Here is an 18320-nt window from a genome sequence, read left to right as displayed (position 1 = left end):
CAGCAAAGTATTTAGTAGCAAAGTAGTATGATAGTAGCGGTAATGGTGGCAAAAGTAATAGTTTTGGTTTTATAGTGATTGTAACAGTAGCAACGGAAAAGTAAATAAGCAAAGAACAATATGTGAAAAGCTCGTAGACAATGGATCAGTGATGGATAATTATGTCAGATGCGATTCCTCATGCAACAGTTATAACATAGGGTGATACAGAACTAGCTCCAATTCATCAATGTAATGTAGGCATGTATTCTGAATATAGTCATATGTGCTTATGGAAAAGAATTTGCATGACATCTTTTGTCCTACCCTCCCGTGGCAGCGGGGTCCTATTGGAAACTAAGGGATATTAAGGCCTCCTTTTAATAGAGTACCGGGCCAAAGCATTAACACTTAGTGAATACATGAACTCCTCAAACTACGGTCATCACCGGTAAGTATCCCGATTATTGTCACTTTGGGGTTAACGGATCATAACACATAATAGGTGACTATAGACTTGCAAGATAGGATCAAGAACTCACATATATTCATGAAAACATAATAGGCTCAGATCTAAAATCATGGCACTCGGGCCCTAGTGAGAAGCATTAAGCATAGCAAAGTCATCGCAACATCAATCTCAGAACATAATGGATACTAGGGATCAAACCCTAACAAAACTAACTCGATTACATGATAAATCTCATCCAACCCATCACCGTCTAGAAAGCTTACAATGGAATTACTCACGCACGACGGTGAGCATCATGAAATTGGTGATGGAGGAAGGTTGATGATGACGATGGCGACGGATTCCCCTCTCCGGAGCCCCGAACGGACTCCAGATCAGCCCTCCCGAGAGAGATTAGCGCTTGGCGGTGACTCCGTATCGTAAAACGTGATGAATCCTTCTCTCTGATTGTTTTCTCCCCGAACGTGAATATATGGAGTTGGAGTTGAGGTCGGTGGAGCACTAGGGGGGCCACGAGGCAGGGGGCACGCCCCCACCCTCGTGGACAGGGTGTGGGCCCCCTGGCCTTGATTCTTTCGCCAGTATTTTTTATATATTCCAAAAATATTCTCCGTTGATTTTTAGGTCATTCCAAGAACTTTTATTTCTTCACAAAAATAACACCATGGAAATTCTACTGAAAACAGCGTCAGTCCGGGTTAGTTCCATTTAAATCATGCAAGTTAGAGTCCAAAACAAGGGCAAAAGTGTTTGGAAAATTAGATATGTTGGAGACGTATCAATCCCCCTCTTCGGAACCCCAAAGGGAGTCTAGATCTGGCCTCCTGATGAAGAAGAGGAGGTGACGGCGGCTCCGTCTCGTAGATCGTGATAATTCTTTTCTCTGATTTTTTTGAAAAAATAGGATTTTATAGCGTCGGTTTCAGGGTCTGCAGAGCCACCAGGTGGGCACAACCCACCTGGGCACGCCAAGAGAGGGGGGCGCACCCTGGTGGGTTGTGCTCACCCAGGTGCCCTCCTCTCGTGGGTCTTGGCTCCAGAAATTCTTATCATTGATATAAAAAATCCTCGCAAAGTTTCGTTCCATTCCAAGAACTTTTATTTCTGCACAAAAACAACACCATGGTGGTTCTGCTGAAAACAACGTCAGTCCAGGGTTAGTTTCATTCAAATCATGCAAATTAGAGTCCAAAATAAGAGGAAAAGCGTTACGAAAAGTAGATACATTGGAGACGTATCACTAACCTTTCAGATGAAGAGAAAGGAAGATTAATGGATACTTTGAGGAAGCATAGGAAAGCCTTTGGGTATTCCATGGATGATTTAAAGGGTATCAGCCCCTCTATATGCACTCACCTTACATTCATTGAAGAGGGGGTTGAACCAGTTCGAGAATACCGGAGGAAGCTGAATCCTGAAACGAAAGAAGTGGTAAGAAAAGAAATAGTTTTTCTGGTTGATGCAGGTATAATATACCCGGTTTTTGAAAGTAAGTGGGTGAGTTCGGTTCATTGTGTACCAAAGAAAGGTGGATTTACTGTAGTGCCTAATAAATGTCATGAACTAATCCCCACTAGAACGATAGTTGGGTATAGGATGTGCATTGATTCCAGGAGATTAAATAAAGAGACTCGAAAGGATCATTACCCTTTACCATTTATTTATCAAATGCTCGAGAGATTGGACAATCATACTCACTTCTGTTATTTGGATGGATACCCGCGATTTTCACGAATTGAAGTACATCCAAAAGACTAGGAGAGAAACCACTTTTACTTGTCCTTTTGGTATGTATTCCTATGTCATATGCCTTTTGGTTTGTGCAATGCACCCGCTACATTTCAAAGATGCATGAATGCCATTTTTGCCGATTTTGTTAAGGAAATTATGGAGGTCTTCATGGATGATTTTTCTATCTATGGAACTTCTTTTGATGATTGCCTTTACAATCTTGATAATGTTTTGCAGAGATGTGAGGACACTAATATCGTCTTGAATTAGGAAAATGTCATTTCATGGTTAAGAAGGTATAGTCCTAAGGCATAATATATCAGGTAAAGGTATAGAAGTTGACAACGCAAAGATAGATGCTATAGAAAGGCTCCCTTATCCTAGAGATGCAAAGGGAATTGGTAGTTTTCTTGGTCATGCCGGCTTCTATAGGCGTTTTATCAAGAATTTTTCTAATATATCCAAACCCTTGACTAACCTTTTGCAGAAAGATGTTCCCATCATATTCAATGATGAGTGCAAAGCTGTCGTTGAAGAGCTTAAACATGCTCTGCTTAATGCTCCTCATTACACCTCCAAACTGGGACATACCTTTTGAAGTGATATGTGAAATGGATGACAATGTAGTAAGTGAAGTCTTGGGCCAGTGAGTAGGTAAGAGGTTCAATGTTATTTACTATGCAAGTCATACTCTTACTGATACTCAAAGAAACTATGTTAAGAATGACAGATAACTTTATGCAGTAATCTTCGCTTGTGAAAAGTTTAGGCCATACATCACTGATACGAAGGTCATATTTTATACTAACCGTCAAGCGATAAAGGAGGTCCTTGACATTAAAGAGACAAAACCACGTTGCGCGAGGTTGTCTCTTCTCTTATAGGAATTTGACAGCAAGATATTAGACCGGGAAAAAGTTAAAATGTCCTCACCAATATCCCATTTGTGAGAGAGGTACAGGAGTATAATGCTTTGGGAATATGCATCCGGTATGGAACGGTGGTGGCTCTGGATAGAGCAACCACGCGTACCTTTGGCAATACAGAACCACCGTTCATTGGGCTAGAAGAGCCACTCGTAAAATTAAGGATAGGGCAAGAGAGCGATTTATTTTATTACACTAACTCTTTGCATCCCTGTAAGTTGCAAAAGACGTCATCATTTCCCATCCCCAAAGAGAGAAGAAGCCAGGAACGAACATATATACTAAAAACAAGGCATGGAGAAACACAAGCGGGTTCACCCATTAGCCTTAAGTTTTCATTATTTTCATCTTTATTATATTTTTCTGTACAAAATTTTACTTTTTTGAAGTCAAACGCTACCGCTCATACGACCAGCAACGCCCATATGATATGTCGTCGTTGACTCCGTTCTCTTGAGAAACACAGGAAATGTCTCGAACGACCAACAATCGTATGCTAGGCCGTCATATGCTTTGTTGTCGAAGAGCTAACCTTTATCCAAAAATACTCTCTTCTTATAGGGCCAGGAGGCTAAACGATCGCCTAGATGAGTGGGGATGTGCTACTTCTTGAGCTTGCGTTTATTTTTCCCTTGAAGAGAAAAAGGGTGATACAACAAAGTAAAGATAAGTATTTCCCTTAGTTTGAGAACCAAGGTATCAATTGAATATGAGATAACGCATAAGTCATCGAATACCTGCACAAACAATCAAACAACTTGCACCCAATGCGATAAAGGGGTTGTCAATCCCTTCAGGTTGCTTGCAAAAGTGTGAGCTGATAGAGATAGATAAACGGTGAATTAAATATTTTTGGTATTTTTGGTTTATAAATCAGAAAGTAAAAGATTGCAAAATAGTATATCTGAAACTTATATGATGGAAAATAGACCCGAGGGCTATAGTTTTCACTAGAGGCCTCTCTCAAGATAGAAAATAATACGGTGGGTGAACAAATTACTGCCGAGCAATTGATTGAAAAGCGCAAAGTTATGATGATATCGAAGGCAATGATCATGAATATAGGCATCACGTCTGTGTCAAGTAGACCAAAACGATTCTGCATCTACTACTATTACTCCACATGTCGACCGCTATCCAGCATGCATCTAGAGTATTAAGTTCATAAAGAATGGAGTAACGCATTAAGCAAGATGACATGATGTAGAGGAATTAAATCAAGCAATATGATGAAACCCCATCTTTTTATCCTCGATGGCAACAATACAATACGTGCCTGGCTGCCCCTACTGTCAATGGGAAAGGACACCGCAAGATTGAATCCAAAGTTAAGCACTTCTCCCATTGCAAGGAAAACCAATCTAGTTGGCCAAACCAAACCGATAGTTCGAAGAGAATTACAAAGATATAAAATCATGCATAAAATAATTCAGAGGAGATTCAAAGAATATTCATAGATAAGCTGATCCTAAATCCACAATTCAGTGGATCTCGGCAAACACACCGCAAAAGAGTATTACATCGAATAGATCTCCGAGAACATCGAGGAGAACATGGTATTGAGAATCAAAGAGAGAGAAGAATCCATCTAGCTACTAGCTATGGACCCGTAGGTCTGAGGTAAACTACTCACACTTCATTGGAAGGGCAATAGAGTTGATGTAGAAGCCCTCCGTGATCGAATCCCCCTCCGTCAGGGTGCCAAAAAAGGTCCCTAGATGGGATCTCACGGGTACAAAAGGTTGCGGTGGTGGAAAAGTGTTTTCATGGATGCCTCTGTTAGTTTGGGGATATATGGGAATATATAGGTTAGGAAGTGCACGAGGGGCCCACAAGGGTGGGGGCGCGCCCTCCGTCCTTGTGGCCGCCTCGTGTCTCTTCTGACTTCATCTTCAAGTCTCCTGGTTGTCTTCTGGTCCAAGAAAAATCATCATGAAAGTTTTATTCCGTTTGGTATTCCTTTTCTGCGAAACTCAAAAACAGGAAATGGCACTGGGCTCTAGGTTAATAGGTTAGTCCCAAAAATAATATAAAATAGCATATTAATGTATATAAAACATCCAAAACAGATAATATAATAGCATGGAACAACCAAAAATTATAGATACGTTGGAGACGTATCAGGATGGTCATTAGGAACGCCGCCAAATGCTGTGAAGAGGAAGGACTCGGAGAGGAGAACCCATATGACCGCTCAAATGACAGGATGCGGTCGTATGAAAGGTCGTCGATCATGATTTCTTTCTGAGTCTTAACAGAATTTCGCCCAATTTTATCTTGTTTGTTTCTGATTCTTTTTAACTTCCTTATCTCACCAAAACCTACGTCCCTAACCTCTTATATACATAACTATTGCTTCCTTCTCTATCAAAGCTAACAAACCAATCTAGCCCAAGTCTTTCTGAGTTTTGAAGTGCAGGTAGCAATGGCTTGTTCATGGGACTAGAAGCAAACCTTCTCGCAAGAGGAGGGGGACTGGGAGCAGGAAGGCTGCTCTCCGGTGATTATAAGGGAGAGGCTCCATTGGACTCGTGATTGGACCTCTTCTGAAGAAGACCCGGAGGAGCCGCCCTTCGAGGAAGAACAATAATAAGATGAACAGAAGGGAAAGAAGCCGAGGGCCATCCCATCAACTCAGTAAAGGTCATTGTCAAAGGAGACACAATCGATTATGTCAAGGATACCCCCATCATCATGGGTAAGTGTGGATTTGGGAACTGCACAATCCAAGAACCACTGGGAGATGAGGAGATTGATCCAAGGGCACGCAAGATGCACACCATCGGCACCCTCATGCAAGTGGGGCCTCCAAGGAAGAGACGTGCAACAATCCCTATGCCCCCAACTCAGCCAGAGGTACATGTCAATAATTTTTCAGTTCAAACTAAAGTTATGGCAGAGAGGATTAGGGAAATGGAGAGGGCTCTAGCTACCAAGACTCGCGAGGCTCTTGACACGAGCCTGAAAATCATCGCCAACCAAGATGCAATGCTCCGCATGTATCGCTCCCGCATCAAAGACCTAGAGGTTGCCAACCAACTCATGATTGATGCCCTCACCGGCGTCACCGTTGCACCTCCAAAAGAGAACTCCTATATCAATAAAAAAGAGACTAAATGAATCCACCCAGCTTAGCATGATAAGCTTGGGGGGAGGTTTGAGGCCCTTTTTGTATCCCTTATTGTTATTTCTTTTTCACTGAATTTTATTTAAAAGTTTTTTGCTTAGTCTGAATAAGTAAGGAAAGTCATGCTTTCTTGATAAGAGGAATGATTTTTATCCAATGAGTCATGGATGATTTAATGAGTGATCAACTTTATGAATTGCTTAGTATGATTTTGCATCTCCGTGTGCTATATATTTTTATTCTTAGACGATGACTATAGGTCTTCCACATCTTTAGTAGCAGTCAGGAAAGAGAAGTTGATAACTTGATGTGATGAATTGACCTTTATGACAATTTATTTCATGATTAATTAGTGAAGCCTTTGAACTAATGAGCCAAGTATGAAAAGATGACCAACTTTCTATATGGTACAAACAAAAGTAAAAAGTTAAAACCATTTTAGTAATCCTCGGTTATCAAACTTGGACAGCCAAGCATACCATTCATATCACCTCGAAGAGAGAAAACGGAATAATAAAAACTCCAGTGATATGGGGTAGGCTTGGTAACTCAAGAAATAAACAAGGGAGAAGGAAAAATAACTTGAGTAAAAGCAGCAAACCATAGGAGCTTGTCCAACTGAAGGGAGGAAACAATTATCACTTAGAGTTGGGTGACATCTTTTTAATGATTGGTAATAAGGTGTGGAAGCCTTCATACTCATCTAATGAAGATCAAGATATTATAGTACACGACATAGCTCATTATATGATGCAAATTCTGAATTCATGATGGACTCATTCATTTTCAATTTACCTTCATATCATAAGCAAGACGACCCCCTTTTCTTACAAGCTGCGACATTTGCTCGGGGACGAGCAAACCTTTAAGCTTGGGGGAGTTGATGAGTCCAAATTGTGTGATCATTTTGTTACTATTTTTGTGCCTACTGTGTAGGCCTTGTGGAATTTTACTGTGTTCGCGCACTTCTCTTCGTCGTTATTCCTCAGATATTGCTTTATGGACCAAATAATAATATATGGGGGAAATCTCAGGAAATGGTAGTGAAATCACACAATTAAAGTGATAATCACCTACCATAAAAAGAGAGAAGCAAAGTGGGCAAAGAAGCAATCATCACAGAATAGCCAGAGCAAATGACGATGTTCCATATGACCCCGCCCACCCATATGAGCGGTCGTATGGACTGCCGTCGCCGCACTGGATCAACTATATTCACCCCGTGAAGACGGATCATGGATCAGATGCCCAGAGATACGAGAAACTCGTCCAAAAGCAGGAACCCTAGCCGTCAGAGTGGTCCAGAGGGAGGAACCGGCAAGGAGGAAGCCACCATCTCCATCAAGAAGGCTTCAACATCATCCCCACTGTCATCATCACCATCATAATCATCATCATCATCTACCTTTCCCTTATTGTAATATCAAGAACCCTAGAGGAATAACTTGTGTATTACACGTGTGATCCATTCATGTTTCCCATCTTTTGTGGTATGATGTTTGTTGCCTTCATGTGCGAGTAGTTCCCTTAGTTCTCGGGGATATGGATGAACCCTAGTGTGTGATAGATCGTTTGATATTAGGATTTTACATCCTCTTTGCGTGCTTATGTTGATAATCTTCTTGATGTTGGGTGAAGTCGACCATCCAATGTATGTCAATTTCGGACGGAAGGTTATTAGTGTTGGCGAATTGTGTGGTTGGCGAGGTGGGTGAGTGACAGGCCCCATCTCCCTTCGTAGCGGATCATTGTAGCATGGGATAAAACATATACCACCTTGGCTACATGCACGGGGACTCCTTTCCCTTAATTACCATTTGATAACCATAGTGGGGAAGAACGGTGGTGGCGTATGAGATACAGAGTTGCCGCGTGTATGCACGTATCTGTACCGGCTTTTCCCACAAAGATAAACATGCAAAGTGGCTTAGGAATCCGAAGTAGCATTATGTTTAGGCACCGCTATAGATGCACACTAGAGGGGATTTCGGACTCCCCGGGAGTGCCTTAAGCCTATTCATTTCAAGCCTCTCATTTATGTTTATAGTTGTTTACATCTGTTATTTTTTACCTTTGCACCTTCCACTTTGTTTCTTTTCATGTTATTATTCCTTTGGAGAACTAACAACTCACGAGAACTTCATTCATACCCTTCAAGAGACAAAAATATCAATTCCTGTACTCCCTGTGGGATCGATATTCTTACTTCGAAAAGGCTACAACTAAACCATGTGCACTTGCAGGACCTCAGTGATTGAGAGTGAGGGCTAGGATTTGGTCAGATGGGATGGGGCTTATGTGGTGTCAGAGTGGGCTAACCTGGGTCGTCTTATATGGTGGACACGTCCGGGCATGTCTGGACAACCCCAAATCCGCTCCACTTATGGGTTGGGTTTCAGGGGCATCGGACGATCTGAACATTAGGCTCAGTTTGAGGGGTTCATTTGGACGAGGTCGAGAAGTCTCAATTTCACTAAAGGATTTACAAAAGCTGGTTGTCCATACCACCTCAATAAATAAAAGGTAGAATAGAGGGTCTGATTGGTGATGTTGCTTTTTAAGACATGAACCATTTCAAAGCATAGAACTGGACGACCGACATTTAAAGTTCTCAATCTCGTCAACATGCGGGCGTCTCCAACGTCCAACATACTATTTGTCCATGGACTGGTCCGAACTGATCCGTGGACACATATATAACATTTGCTCGTTTTTTCTTAAGTCCACACACAAGCTAATTATGAAAAATAGCACAATTCATCCATAAAACAACTTGCAAATATCCCTACTTTAGTTCAAATGTAAATATTACATCCCAGATAACTAGATGTTCAACAAGTTTTTGAGTTCATCGATAACAAATTCGATGATACTTGAGTCAAAATCCACATATGTCCTTCCATGCATTGTGCCCCTTGAGTTTCATCCAACAAATGCATGAACATAAATGGCTTGCCCTCGGTCCTATAGTATAGCACAGTAGGACGACTGGGCTACACAATGTGATGATTATCTAGTTCCGGCATTGAGTGAATAAATGAATTGACCAACATGTAGAGCAACAAGAAGCAAAACATACAATCTCCATGGTTCACGAGCCCGGCGGACACATTGTCTCCACTCGTGCAACCGCATCGCAAAACTTCATAACAGAGTTGGAGATGATGTATCACCGATAGGTTAGCGACTTCACATTATGATCATGGACACATGCAAGTCGGAGGGCATGAAGTACTTTTGCTCATGAAACAAAGCATGCACGTTTTGCCAAAACGCCGAGCCCACTTGCCTCCTACCTACAAAGTCCACAGATACAACCTTCTATGCATTGCATAACAACTCATCCTCCACCAACGCGTAACCCGTCATCGTGCTTACTCTAGAAATAAACAATAAGTTCAACAAAAAAAGCTCAATGGCATTTGACCGAACAACTATGGGGCGTGGTGTTCGCCTTGGACGATGTTGGCTGGGGGCGGAGGGTACCTAGCTACCGACGGATCCTGTGTGGATGGTGGCATAATCCAAGGTAGATGAAAGCGTGGGTGGGGGTTGTCGATGCCCGGCAATGCCTGGACGGCAGCTGGAGAGATATAATGGCGTCGTTGGACAAGGAGGATGCGGATGCAGAGCAAAAGGCAGTAGGGGCGGAGTGATAGAAAAGTGACCCATAACGGGAATTTGAGTGGGTTGGGGTGTTGGAGTCCTACGTGGCAGCAGTTCAGACTCTCGGAAATCTTCCCAATTCGCGTCCGAACAAATGGGTCTATGTTGGATGGCAAACTACATTGAGACAACTTGGTCCGAACATATGCGGGTGTTTTGAGGATCCGCTTGGAGATGCCTTGAGCGCTCTTCCTTTATTTTTCTAGGCACACCATCATGCTTCCATGATATCATTTAAAAAAAGCGGATGTTTAAAAAATTATAAATAAAAATCATTTGTGTTCACTAGACATTTGTCTACAACGCCTAAAATTTTCAAATCGAAATTCGATATATAGATGGAGATACAAAAAAGAGAAATGTAGATGTCAATAGTGCCATTTTATCTTTTGTCTTCTCTTTTTTCGATAAAGGACTTTTCATTGAATAGATATATCGAGGTGATACAATCATATTGAAAGAAAGCCCGGCCTCTGCATAGCTAGATGCACACAGCCAAAACATCCAGACCACTCTAAAAATAAAATAATTTGATACAATGCCAAGCAATAAATCGTGTCCAGCCTAAGGAGCGGTAGATCCTATCCGTAAATCACACCGCCATCCATGGGGGTAGAAAACCTCCCAGGACGTACGCTCCAGCCGGGTAGACGCCATCATAAAAAGGTCCCTGTCCTCCGGCTTCTGCAAGATAGACCACGTACGGAGCAATCGTGTACAAGCATGAATAACCTGCATAGGAGATGAGACACTTTTGTTGTTAAAAATTATATCATTCCTGGTAAGCCACATTGCCCAGCATAAGGCCGCCGCTCCCACAAGAATATGTGCAGAAAATTGTTTATCAATACCCCGCAACCAGTTGCCGAACATATTCCGTGCAGTACATGGTGGGTATAAATTTGAAGCTACCTGGACCACGGCCCAAACTGCCCGTGCGAACTTGCACTCAAAAAATAAGTGTTTGATAGACTCATCATGTTGACAAAAGACACATGACTTGGGACCATGCCAGTTTCGTCGTGCCAGATTATCTCTAGTTAGAATGACTCCTTTGTTTTGAAACCAGAGGAAAATCTTCACTCTTAGAGGAATTTTTAGCTTCCACAATTTCCTGTTATCTACTGGAGCATCACAATGTAACATTGCATCATACATGGATTTGATCGAAAATTTGCCATTCTGATGCAAGTTCCATCGAAAAGTGTCCGGCTCATCTGACAGTTGAATGTCATCCAGGCGAGTGAGTAATTCATTCCATGCTGCCAGACGAGTTCCCAAAAGATCCCTACGAAAAGAAATATCGGGGTTTTGTTGTCCTAAGACTTGTTTGATCGTGACAAATTTATGTCTAACAATCCTATACAAGCTCGGATATTGCACCATTAGTGAGTTGTTCCCTAGCCAGGTATCTTCCCAGAAACGAACTTGAGAACCGTCCCGAATCAAGAAGGTCCCAAATTGGAAGAAGAATTCCTTGGCCTTCATGACACCACTCCAAAAATGTGAATCCCGAGGTTTCCAATAAATTTGAGAAATGGCATTGGATCCCACATACTTGTTGCGAATGATTTCCTGCCATACTCCATTCTCAGTGAGTAGTTTATAAACCCACTTGCTGAGAAGAGCGATCTTTTTAATCTCAAGGTCTTGGATTCCCAGGCCCCCTTGACTTTTAGGTCTGCATAATATGCTCCATCTAGCCAGTCGATATTTCTTAGTTTCATTATCACTCTGCCAGAAAAATCTGGATCTGAAGTAATCGAGCCGCTGTAGTACCCCTTTCAGCAGGTGGAAGAAGGACAACATATATAAAACCATGTTGCTTAGGACAGAATTGATCAAGATCAATCGCCCCCCATATGAAAAGAGTTTGGCCTTCCAACTGGCTAAACGTTTCTCAAGTCTCTCTTCCACATGCCTCCACTCAGCAATAGTTAGACGCCGATAGTGTATGGGGATACCCAGATACCGAATCGGAAACTGCCCAAGCTGGCATCCAAAAATGTCGGCATACTCGGGTGCTAATTCTGCAGCCTCGCCAAAGCAAAAAAGTTCGCTCTTATGAAAATTAATTTTGAGACCAGAAAGTTCCTCAAAAGCACATAAGAGCAGCTTAAGATTTCTTGCCTTATCTAAATCATGATCCATAAAAAGTATCGTGTCATCCGCATATTGTAGGATGGATAGACCATCTTCTACCAAGTGTGGAATGACCCCACTAATTTGACCATCCAGCTTAGCCCGCTCAACAAGGGTAGCTAGCATGTCAGCCACAATGTTAAACAGGATAGGAGATGCGGGGTCGCCTTGACGAAGCCCCTTTCTTGTCTGAAAATAGTTGCCAATGTCATCGTTAACTTTTATGGCCACACTACCTCCAGATACAAAACTCTCTACCCATCGACACCATTTTTGTGAGAACCCCTTCATGCGCAAGGTTTGCAACAAAAAGGGCCACTTAACTTTGTCGTAGGCTTTCTCAAAATCAATTTTAAGAATGACACCGTTCATCTTTTTCCGGTGTAGTTCATGAACAGTTTCGTGCAGGACGACCACACCATCTAATATGTTGCGTCCTTGCATAAATGCTGTTTGAGTGGGTTTTACGACATGGTCAGCTACATTGTTCAACCGGTTGGTCGCTACCTTCGTAAAAATTTTAAAACTTACATTGAGAAGGAAAATCATTCTATATTGCTGAATACGACTAGCCTCCTTAATCTTAGGCAATAGGACAATTTCCCCAAAATTTAAACGGGAAATATCAAGGTCCTCGGAATGCAGCTGGTTAAACAACTGGACCAAGTCTGCCTTAATCACGTCCCAAAAGCATTGATAAAACTCAGCGGGAAAGCCATCCGGTCCCGTCGCCTTATTGTGTTCCATCTGAAACACCGCGATTCGAATTTCCTCCTCAAAAAACGGAGAGGTTAGGAATTCGTTTTCCGCTTCAGTAACTTGAGTAATATCATGAGTAACGGATTCGTCCAGCTGGAAATTATTTTCAGGTGAAGGCCCAAAAAGGTCTTTGTAGAACTTAGTGACAAAATTTCTAAGTGGTACATCCCCCTCCATTCGGCCTTCCTCTTGATCAAGGGCGAATATACGTTTCTTTCTATGTCTACCATTAGCTAGCATTTGAAAGTATTTCGTGTTATCATCACCTTGCACCAGCGAATCCGCTTTGCTACGTTGGTACCATTTAATCTCTTCCTCGCGTAATAGGCGGGCAATCTGTTCGTTAAGATTACTTTTTTGCTCAATCTCAACAGCAGAAAGAGACCTCACCTCCGCTATTTTATCAAGGGAATCAATTAAAGTAGACAAACGCAATTTTTCTTTTTTGTAAATGCCCGCAGTATGTTTGGCCCATCCTCGGAGGAATCGACGCAAGGCGCGGATTCGATTATTCCATCGTTGAACGGGTGTGTTACCACGAGGCTCGCGCGCCCACACCTTCTTAACTAGTTCATAGAATCCCTCTCTAGTGAGCCATCCCAGTTCAAATTTAAACTGGTGACAGTTAGAACATGGGATTGGTTGTCCAAAATCGGTTAGCAACGGAGCGTGATCCGATAAGGCCTCAATTCTTTCTAGTGCCCGAACCGAGGCTAGGGGATATTTATATTCCCAGTCAGTAGTAACTAGCACCCGGTCCAGTTTTTCGAAGGTTGGCACCGATCGGTTATTGGCCCAGGTATACTAACGACCAGACATCATGATCTCCCTCAGATTGAGGCTGTCAATAACAACATTAAAGAGGAAGGGCCACCTAGTGTCAAACCGATCATTGTTTTTTTCCTGCCGGTATCGAAGGATATTAAAATCCCCCCCGATTAACATGGGATGGGGATTGTCTCGACAGGTGTTGACTAATTCTTTTAGAAATGCAGATTTAAATTCCTCTTGAGCGGCGCCATATACAGCTACCAGACTCCAGATGAAGTTGTCGGACTTATTTCAAATGTGAAATTTGATATGATACTCCCCCTTTGATGTGGACAATAGTTGTAAGTATGTAGAGTTGATACCTAGCAAAATTCCCCCGGACCTCCCGGTCGGTGGTAAGACGTGCCATTCGTAATCGAAACCACATGAAAAGTGGTCCAGATCACATGTTGGAAAATCACGTTTGCCTGACTCAGTGATAGCCACAAAATCCAACGAATGGTCCTTTACACAATCGGCAATGTGTTTGTGTTTAGCCAAGTCGCCAAGACCTCTGCTATTTTAGAACATGCCTCTCATGATGAACCAACTTTATGTTTAGAGCTCTTTACTTTTTTAGAAGAGCGCCCTCTTTTCTTTGCTGAGTTAGACTTATTCTTGCGCACCGTCGCGACAAGCTCAAAAAGCGTAGTGTCGCGTACTATATCATCAAGGTCTACTTCAGTCGTGTCTTTAACCAAATGAGAGAGAAGCTTGCCTTCATGATTGGCATCAGCATCCTCCGACTCCTCATCTGACACGAGAGGGTCGACAAAGCTCGACAACTTCGGAGCAACCGTAAGCCGGTCGAACTCCATTTGTTTTAAAGCCTTGACCGAAAAATCTATCTCATTCTCATTACGTCCTAGTGAAACCCCAAGTCTAGTAATATTTGAAGATACTTTGGAATTATCAAAAGACATAAAAGACTTGCGAGAGGGAGTACCTTCGAAGTCGAGGTTACGAGCAGCAGTCCTACGCATGGCCTTCACCATAGAGTCCTCATCGGTGGCTGCAGATCCGTCAGCCCCAACATGATGACGCCCGCTGCGCCTCAGCGATGGAGGAGTAACATCCGCCTCGAAGTCCATCATATTAACTCCGCAAGGTATCGTTGGCTGCTGCAACGATGACGAAGAAGAAAGAAGGGGCTGCTCCTCAGCCTCCTCAAGTCCGGGTGCCGGCACCCCTCCCCCCCGGCGGCGGAGGAGTGGATGATAACGCGCGAAGTACAGCTATGGCAGACTCCTGGCCAGCTCGAACGGACGAAGAGAAGATGACACCACGTCGAGTCGGAGAAGCCGGAGTGGGCGATGATGACGACGGCGATGAAGCGGTCCCCTCCGGCGCGGGTTGCCCACGGCTCCCCTCCTGGGGGTTAGGCGGTGGCGACAAGCGAGCTGACGAAGGCGGCGTCGAGGACCAGGGCGCCGCCGGAGAGGGCGGTGATGAGGACGACGCTGGAGTTGTCCCCTCTGGTGAAGAGCACCCACAATTCCCCACGTGGTGCTTAGGCGATGGTGACCTGGGAGTCGAAGATGGCAGTTGACACTATTTATTATGGATCTGTCTTTTTTGTTTCTCAATGTGTGCTTTGAATTTGGATCTCAATTTCTGAAGAGCTGTGGACACATGTGTGGTGAACATTCACGTTTTTTCTGAATTTTTATACCTTTAAATTTGAATTTTCTAAATTGGTACTGTAGCATGGAAGCAAGAGTGGCACCTCATACTTATCCGATATTTTTCCCTGGCGGGGGTACACCAAATACGTGTCACTCGTTTCAGCCGTTAGCAAAGCGTCGGTGCTGCCTCTGCCGACAGTCGACATCTGGGATCCCTGGACATCTTCCCTGTTCAGCAGGTAATTATCACTTTCAATGCAAGAGGACACGTATCCCCGCCATATTGGCTCCTTTCTTTCATTTTTAATTTTGCATAAATCCACTTGCGATTGTGACCACAAGAGCTTTAGCTGATTCCATATCTGCCACTTTATCTTAAAGAGGTTATCCACTGAGATTTGTGAGAACAAAATTCATTTCGTGACTGCGGTTCTTCGCAGTCAAGCACTAAAAGAAGGGATACACAATAACACTGGCAACCTGCTCTTAGTTCAAGTACCTTTACAATGTGTTATTACAGAATTTGGAGGATCAAAATCTTAAGAACCTTTTCTGTGTTGTCTGTTTGATTTGTAGAAGTAAGTTTGATAGGAATTTTCAAGCAGTACTTTACACTATACCATTTTAAAATAGCTTTTCATCCACTGGAAGCTCCTAGAAATAACCATTTGTTTTTCATGTCTAATACCGAACTAAAAATTATACTATTTTTCTACAACACTCAAATTGAGTATTTTACTTGGGCAAAATTTTCTCTTCCCCTACGTGTCTTGTATCATCTGAAGATATTTTCTTTTCCACTAGTACTAGACTCAACCACACAAGTAGCTTTCCCTTCTGTTGCCGATGCCATCTACATCTTCCTCCACCTATAAAATGACATCCCTAGCATATATCCTCTTCACTCCATCTGCTACTAACCTACTCTTAAGCCACAAAAGATTTTGCTACCGGCACCTAAGCTCCAATGGAGGGTGAGAAGAACTCGTCCGGGGACCTGATGTCCAGCAGCAAGCTGGTCGCGGAGGCCGCCAAGACGGCCTACGAGCAGAAGAGCGTCGAGGGCATCGACAAGGAAAAGGTAGCCGGCGCCTCCGCCGAGATGCTGGACTCCGCCGCCAAGTACGGCAAGCTGGAGGACAAGCCGGTGGGGCAGTACCTCGAGAAAGCCGAGGGGTACCTGAAACAGTACAGCTCCGGCGGCACCGAGAAGGAGAAAACCGACGCACCTGCTGCCGCTGACGCACCGAAGCCGGATGCACCCAAGGAGGCAGCGCCTGCACCCGCCGCGGAGGAAGAGAAAGCGTCCGATGGGTTCGGTCTCGACGACGTCATGAAGGGGGCTGCATCGCTGTCCGGGAAGAAGAGTGGCGAGGAGGAGAAGGAGAGCGGCGGCGGCGGCGGGTTCATGAAGATGGCTCAGGGGTTCATGAAGTAGAAGTCTGGTTTCTGCATCTACATGCATGTAGCTCTCGCTAAGTTTGTGCGCTGCGTTCCTTCTGTATTTTGTTACTGTATAACGTTGTGGTTGTGCTTAATTATGTTAGCTGCTGATATCTGGTTCTGTAAAGTTTAAAGTTTCTTAAGTCATGTATGTCTGTAGACTGTATGATGATCAATAATCAAGTTGAGCTAGGTAGCTGCTTTCTTCCCGACTGCAGGATTTCTGTTGTACGCTCTGATATTAATTTGCAGAGGGAGTAATAATTTATAACTTTGCGGTGCCCTCCAACAACGACGTGTAAAAGAACAGGTTATATGTCCGAAGATCGGTCCGGACTGGTGTCTGAACAACAGGGATACGGAAGCCATCCATCCAAACCTATACCAGAAATGTTCGCCTAAAGAAATACCAACTGTGATTTCTAATTTGTTTAATAGCTAAACTACTAGTTTCCGTCAAATGCTACTCGTAAGCTACTGTGATTTTTAATTTGTTTAATAGCTAAGCTACTAGTTTCCACCAAATGCTACTCATAAGTATTTGACGGAAAGCTAGCTTCCGCCAAATGCTACGCTAATTATGCTCCGTCTAATATAGCAATGATCGCCTAATCAAGTATAATTAGCACCTTCTGCCAAATGCACACATGTATTCCACACTATCTTATGGCAAATGTAACGCAATCAGCATAAAGTCTTTCACCAAATGCTAGCCAGTCTGAGTGGACGCTGAGTAGAGACGGTACGTGATGCCTTTTGTTTGGCCGGACGGATATCCGGACTCCGCAAAACCCCTCACTCTGGTTCTAATTTGCCCGAAAAAAATGGTCCGGACCATTCAGCGGATCGATACAGGACCGTGTTGAATAGCAAATTGTGTCCAGACTACACGGTCTGGACGCTTGCGGGTGGTTAAGGGTCCGCCTTGAAGATGCCTTAAAGCATGATGTTTTCATTGTCAATTGCTCATGGCCCTATACCATGTGGACCTGCCGGTTTTTCATATAAAACGAAAGAGATTCATGCAAACACGACATATTTTATATAAACATGAAATTCATTACATTTCAGACATAATTCAAGTAAAAGCGGAGCTCGTCTGACTTTAATATTATTTCAGACACACTTCTATTCTAAAATTAATCTAAAAGATCACCGGTGCCCGTTCCCCGTGTTCGGCCATGAGCCCCGAGAACTGAAGCTCCGACACTTGCCTTCGCCTTCTCCAGTTTTACCTTGGCGCTATCCAGCTCTGCCTCCGCCACCGCAACTTGAGCGACTAATTGGCTGGCGATTATGAGCCCGCCAAGCTTGGCCTCGGGTAGAGGGGAAGAGCGGTGGCCTTCCTGGGACCCGAGCGGCGGCGACCTACCATGCACTACTCTTTCTCGTTGCCGGCGATGCTCGCAGACATACCGGCTTTGTGGTCGTGGCGGCGAGGCGCGGCTCGCCGGAGCCAGCAATGTCCTCCTCGTCGTCGGTCTTGCCCCACACCTCGTCCGCTACCTCGTCGAACTCCTTGTAGGCGGCCTCCAGTTCCACCTAACGCTGGCGGTATCGCTAGCAAGTGAGGCGGATCTCGGGCAGAGTGGTAGGACTCAAGCGGCACCACTATAACACCCCTGTAATTAAGCTACAAT

General features: G+C 43.7%; 1 protein-coding gene across 1 annotated transcript; it reads left to right on the top strand.

Annotated features, from left to right (window-relative positions):
• Positions 1-16121: 16121 nt before the first annotated feature.
• LOC125543303 (nodulin-related protein 2-like) lies at positions 16122-16889 on the top strand. The gene has a single exon (XM_048706609.1). It carries the CDS (start codon positions 16205-16207, stop codon positions 16673-16675), a length of 471 nt encoding a protein of 156 aa, XP_048562566.1. The 5' UTR covers positions 16122-16204; the 3' UTR covers positions 16676-16889.
• The last annotated feature ends 1431 nt before the right edge of the window (positions 16890-18320 follow it).

Source organism: Triticum urartu, chromosome 3 (genome assembly GCF_003073215.2).
Source record: "Triticum urartu cultivar G1812 chromosome 3, Tu2.1, whole genome shotgun sequence".
In the NCBI taxonomy this organism is placed as follows: Eukaryota; Viridiplantae; Streptophyta; class Magnoliopsida; order Poales; family Poaceae; genus Triticum; species Triticum urartu.
Note: the sequence above shows the minus strand (reverse complement) of the source record. Positions and strands in the feature narration are given on the sequence as shown.

Coding starts and splice junctions, on each gene's coding strand:
- LOC125543303 (XM_048706609.1), top strand. CDS start 16,205: ATGGAGGGTGAGAAGAACTCGTCCGGGGACCTGATGTCCAGCAGCAAG.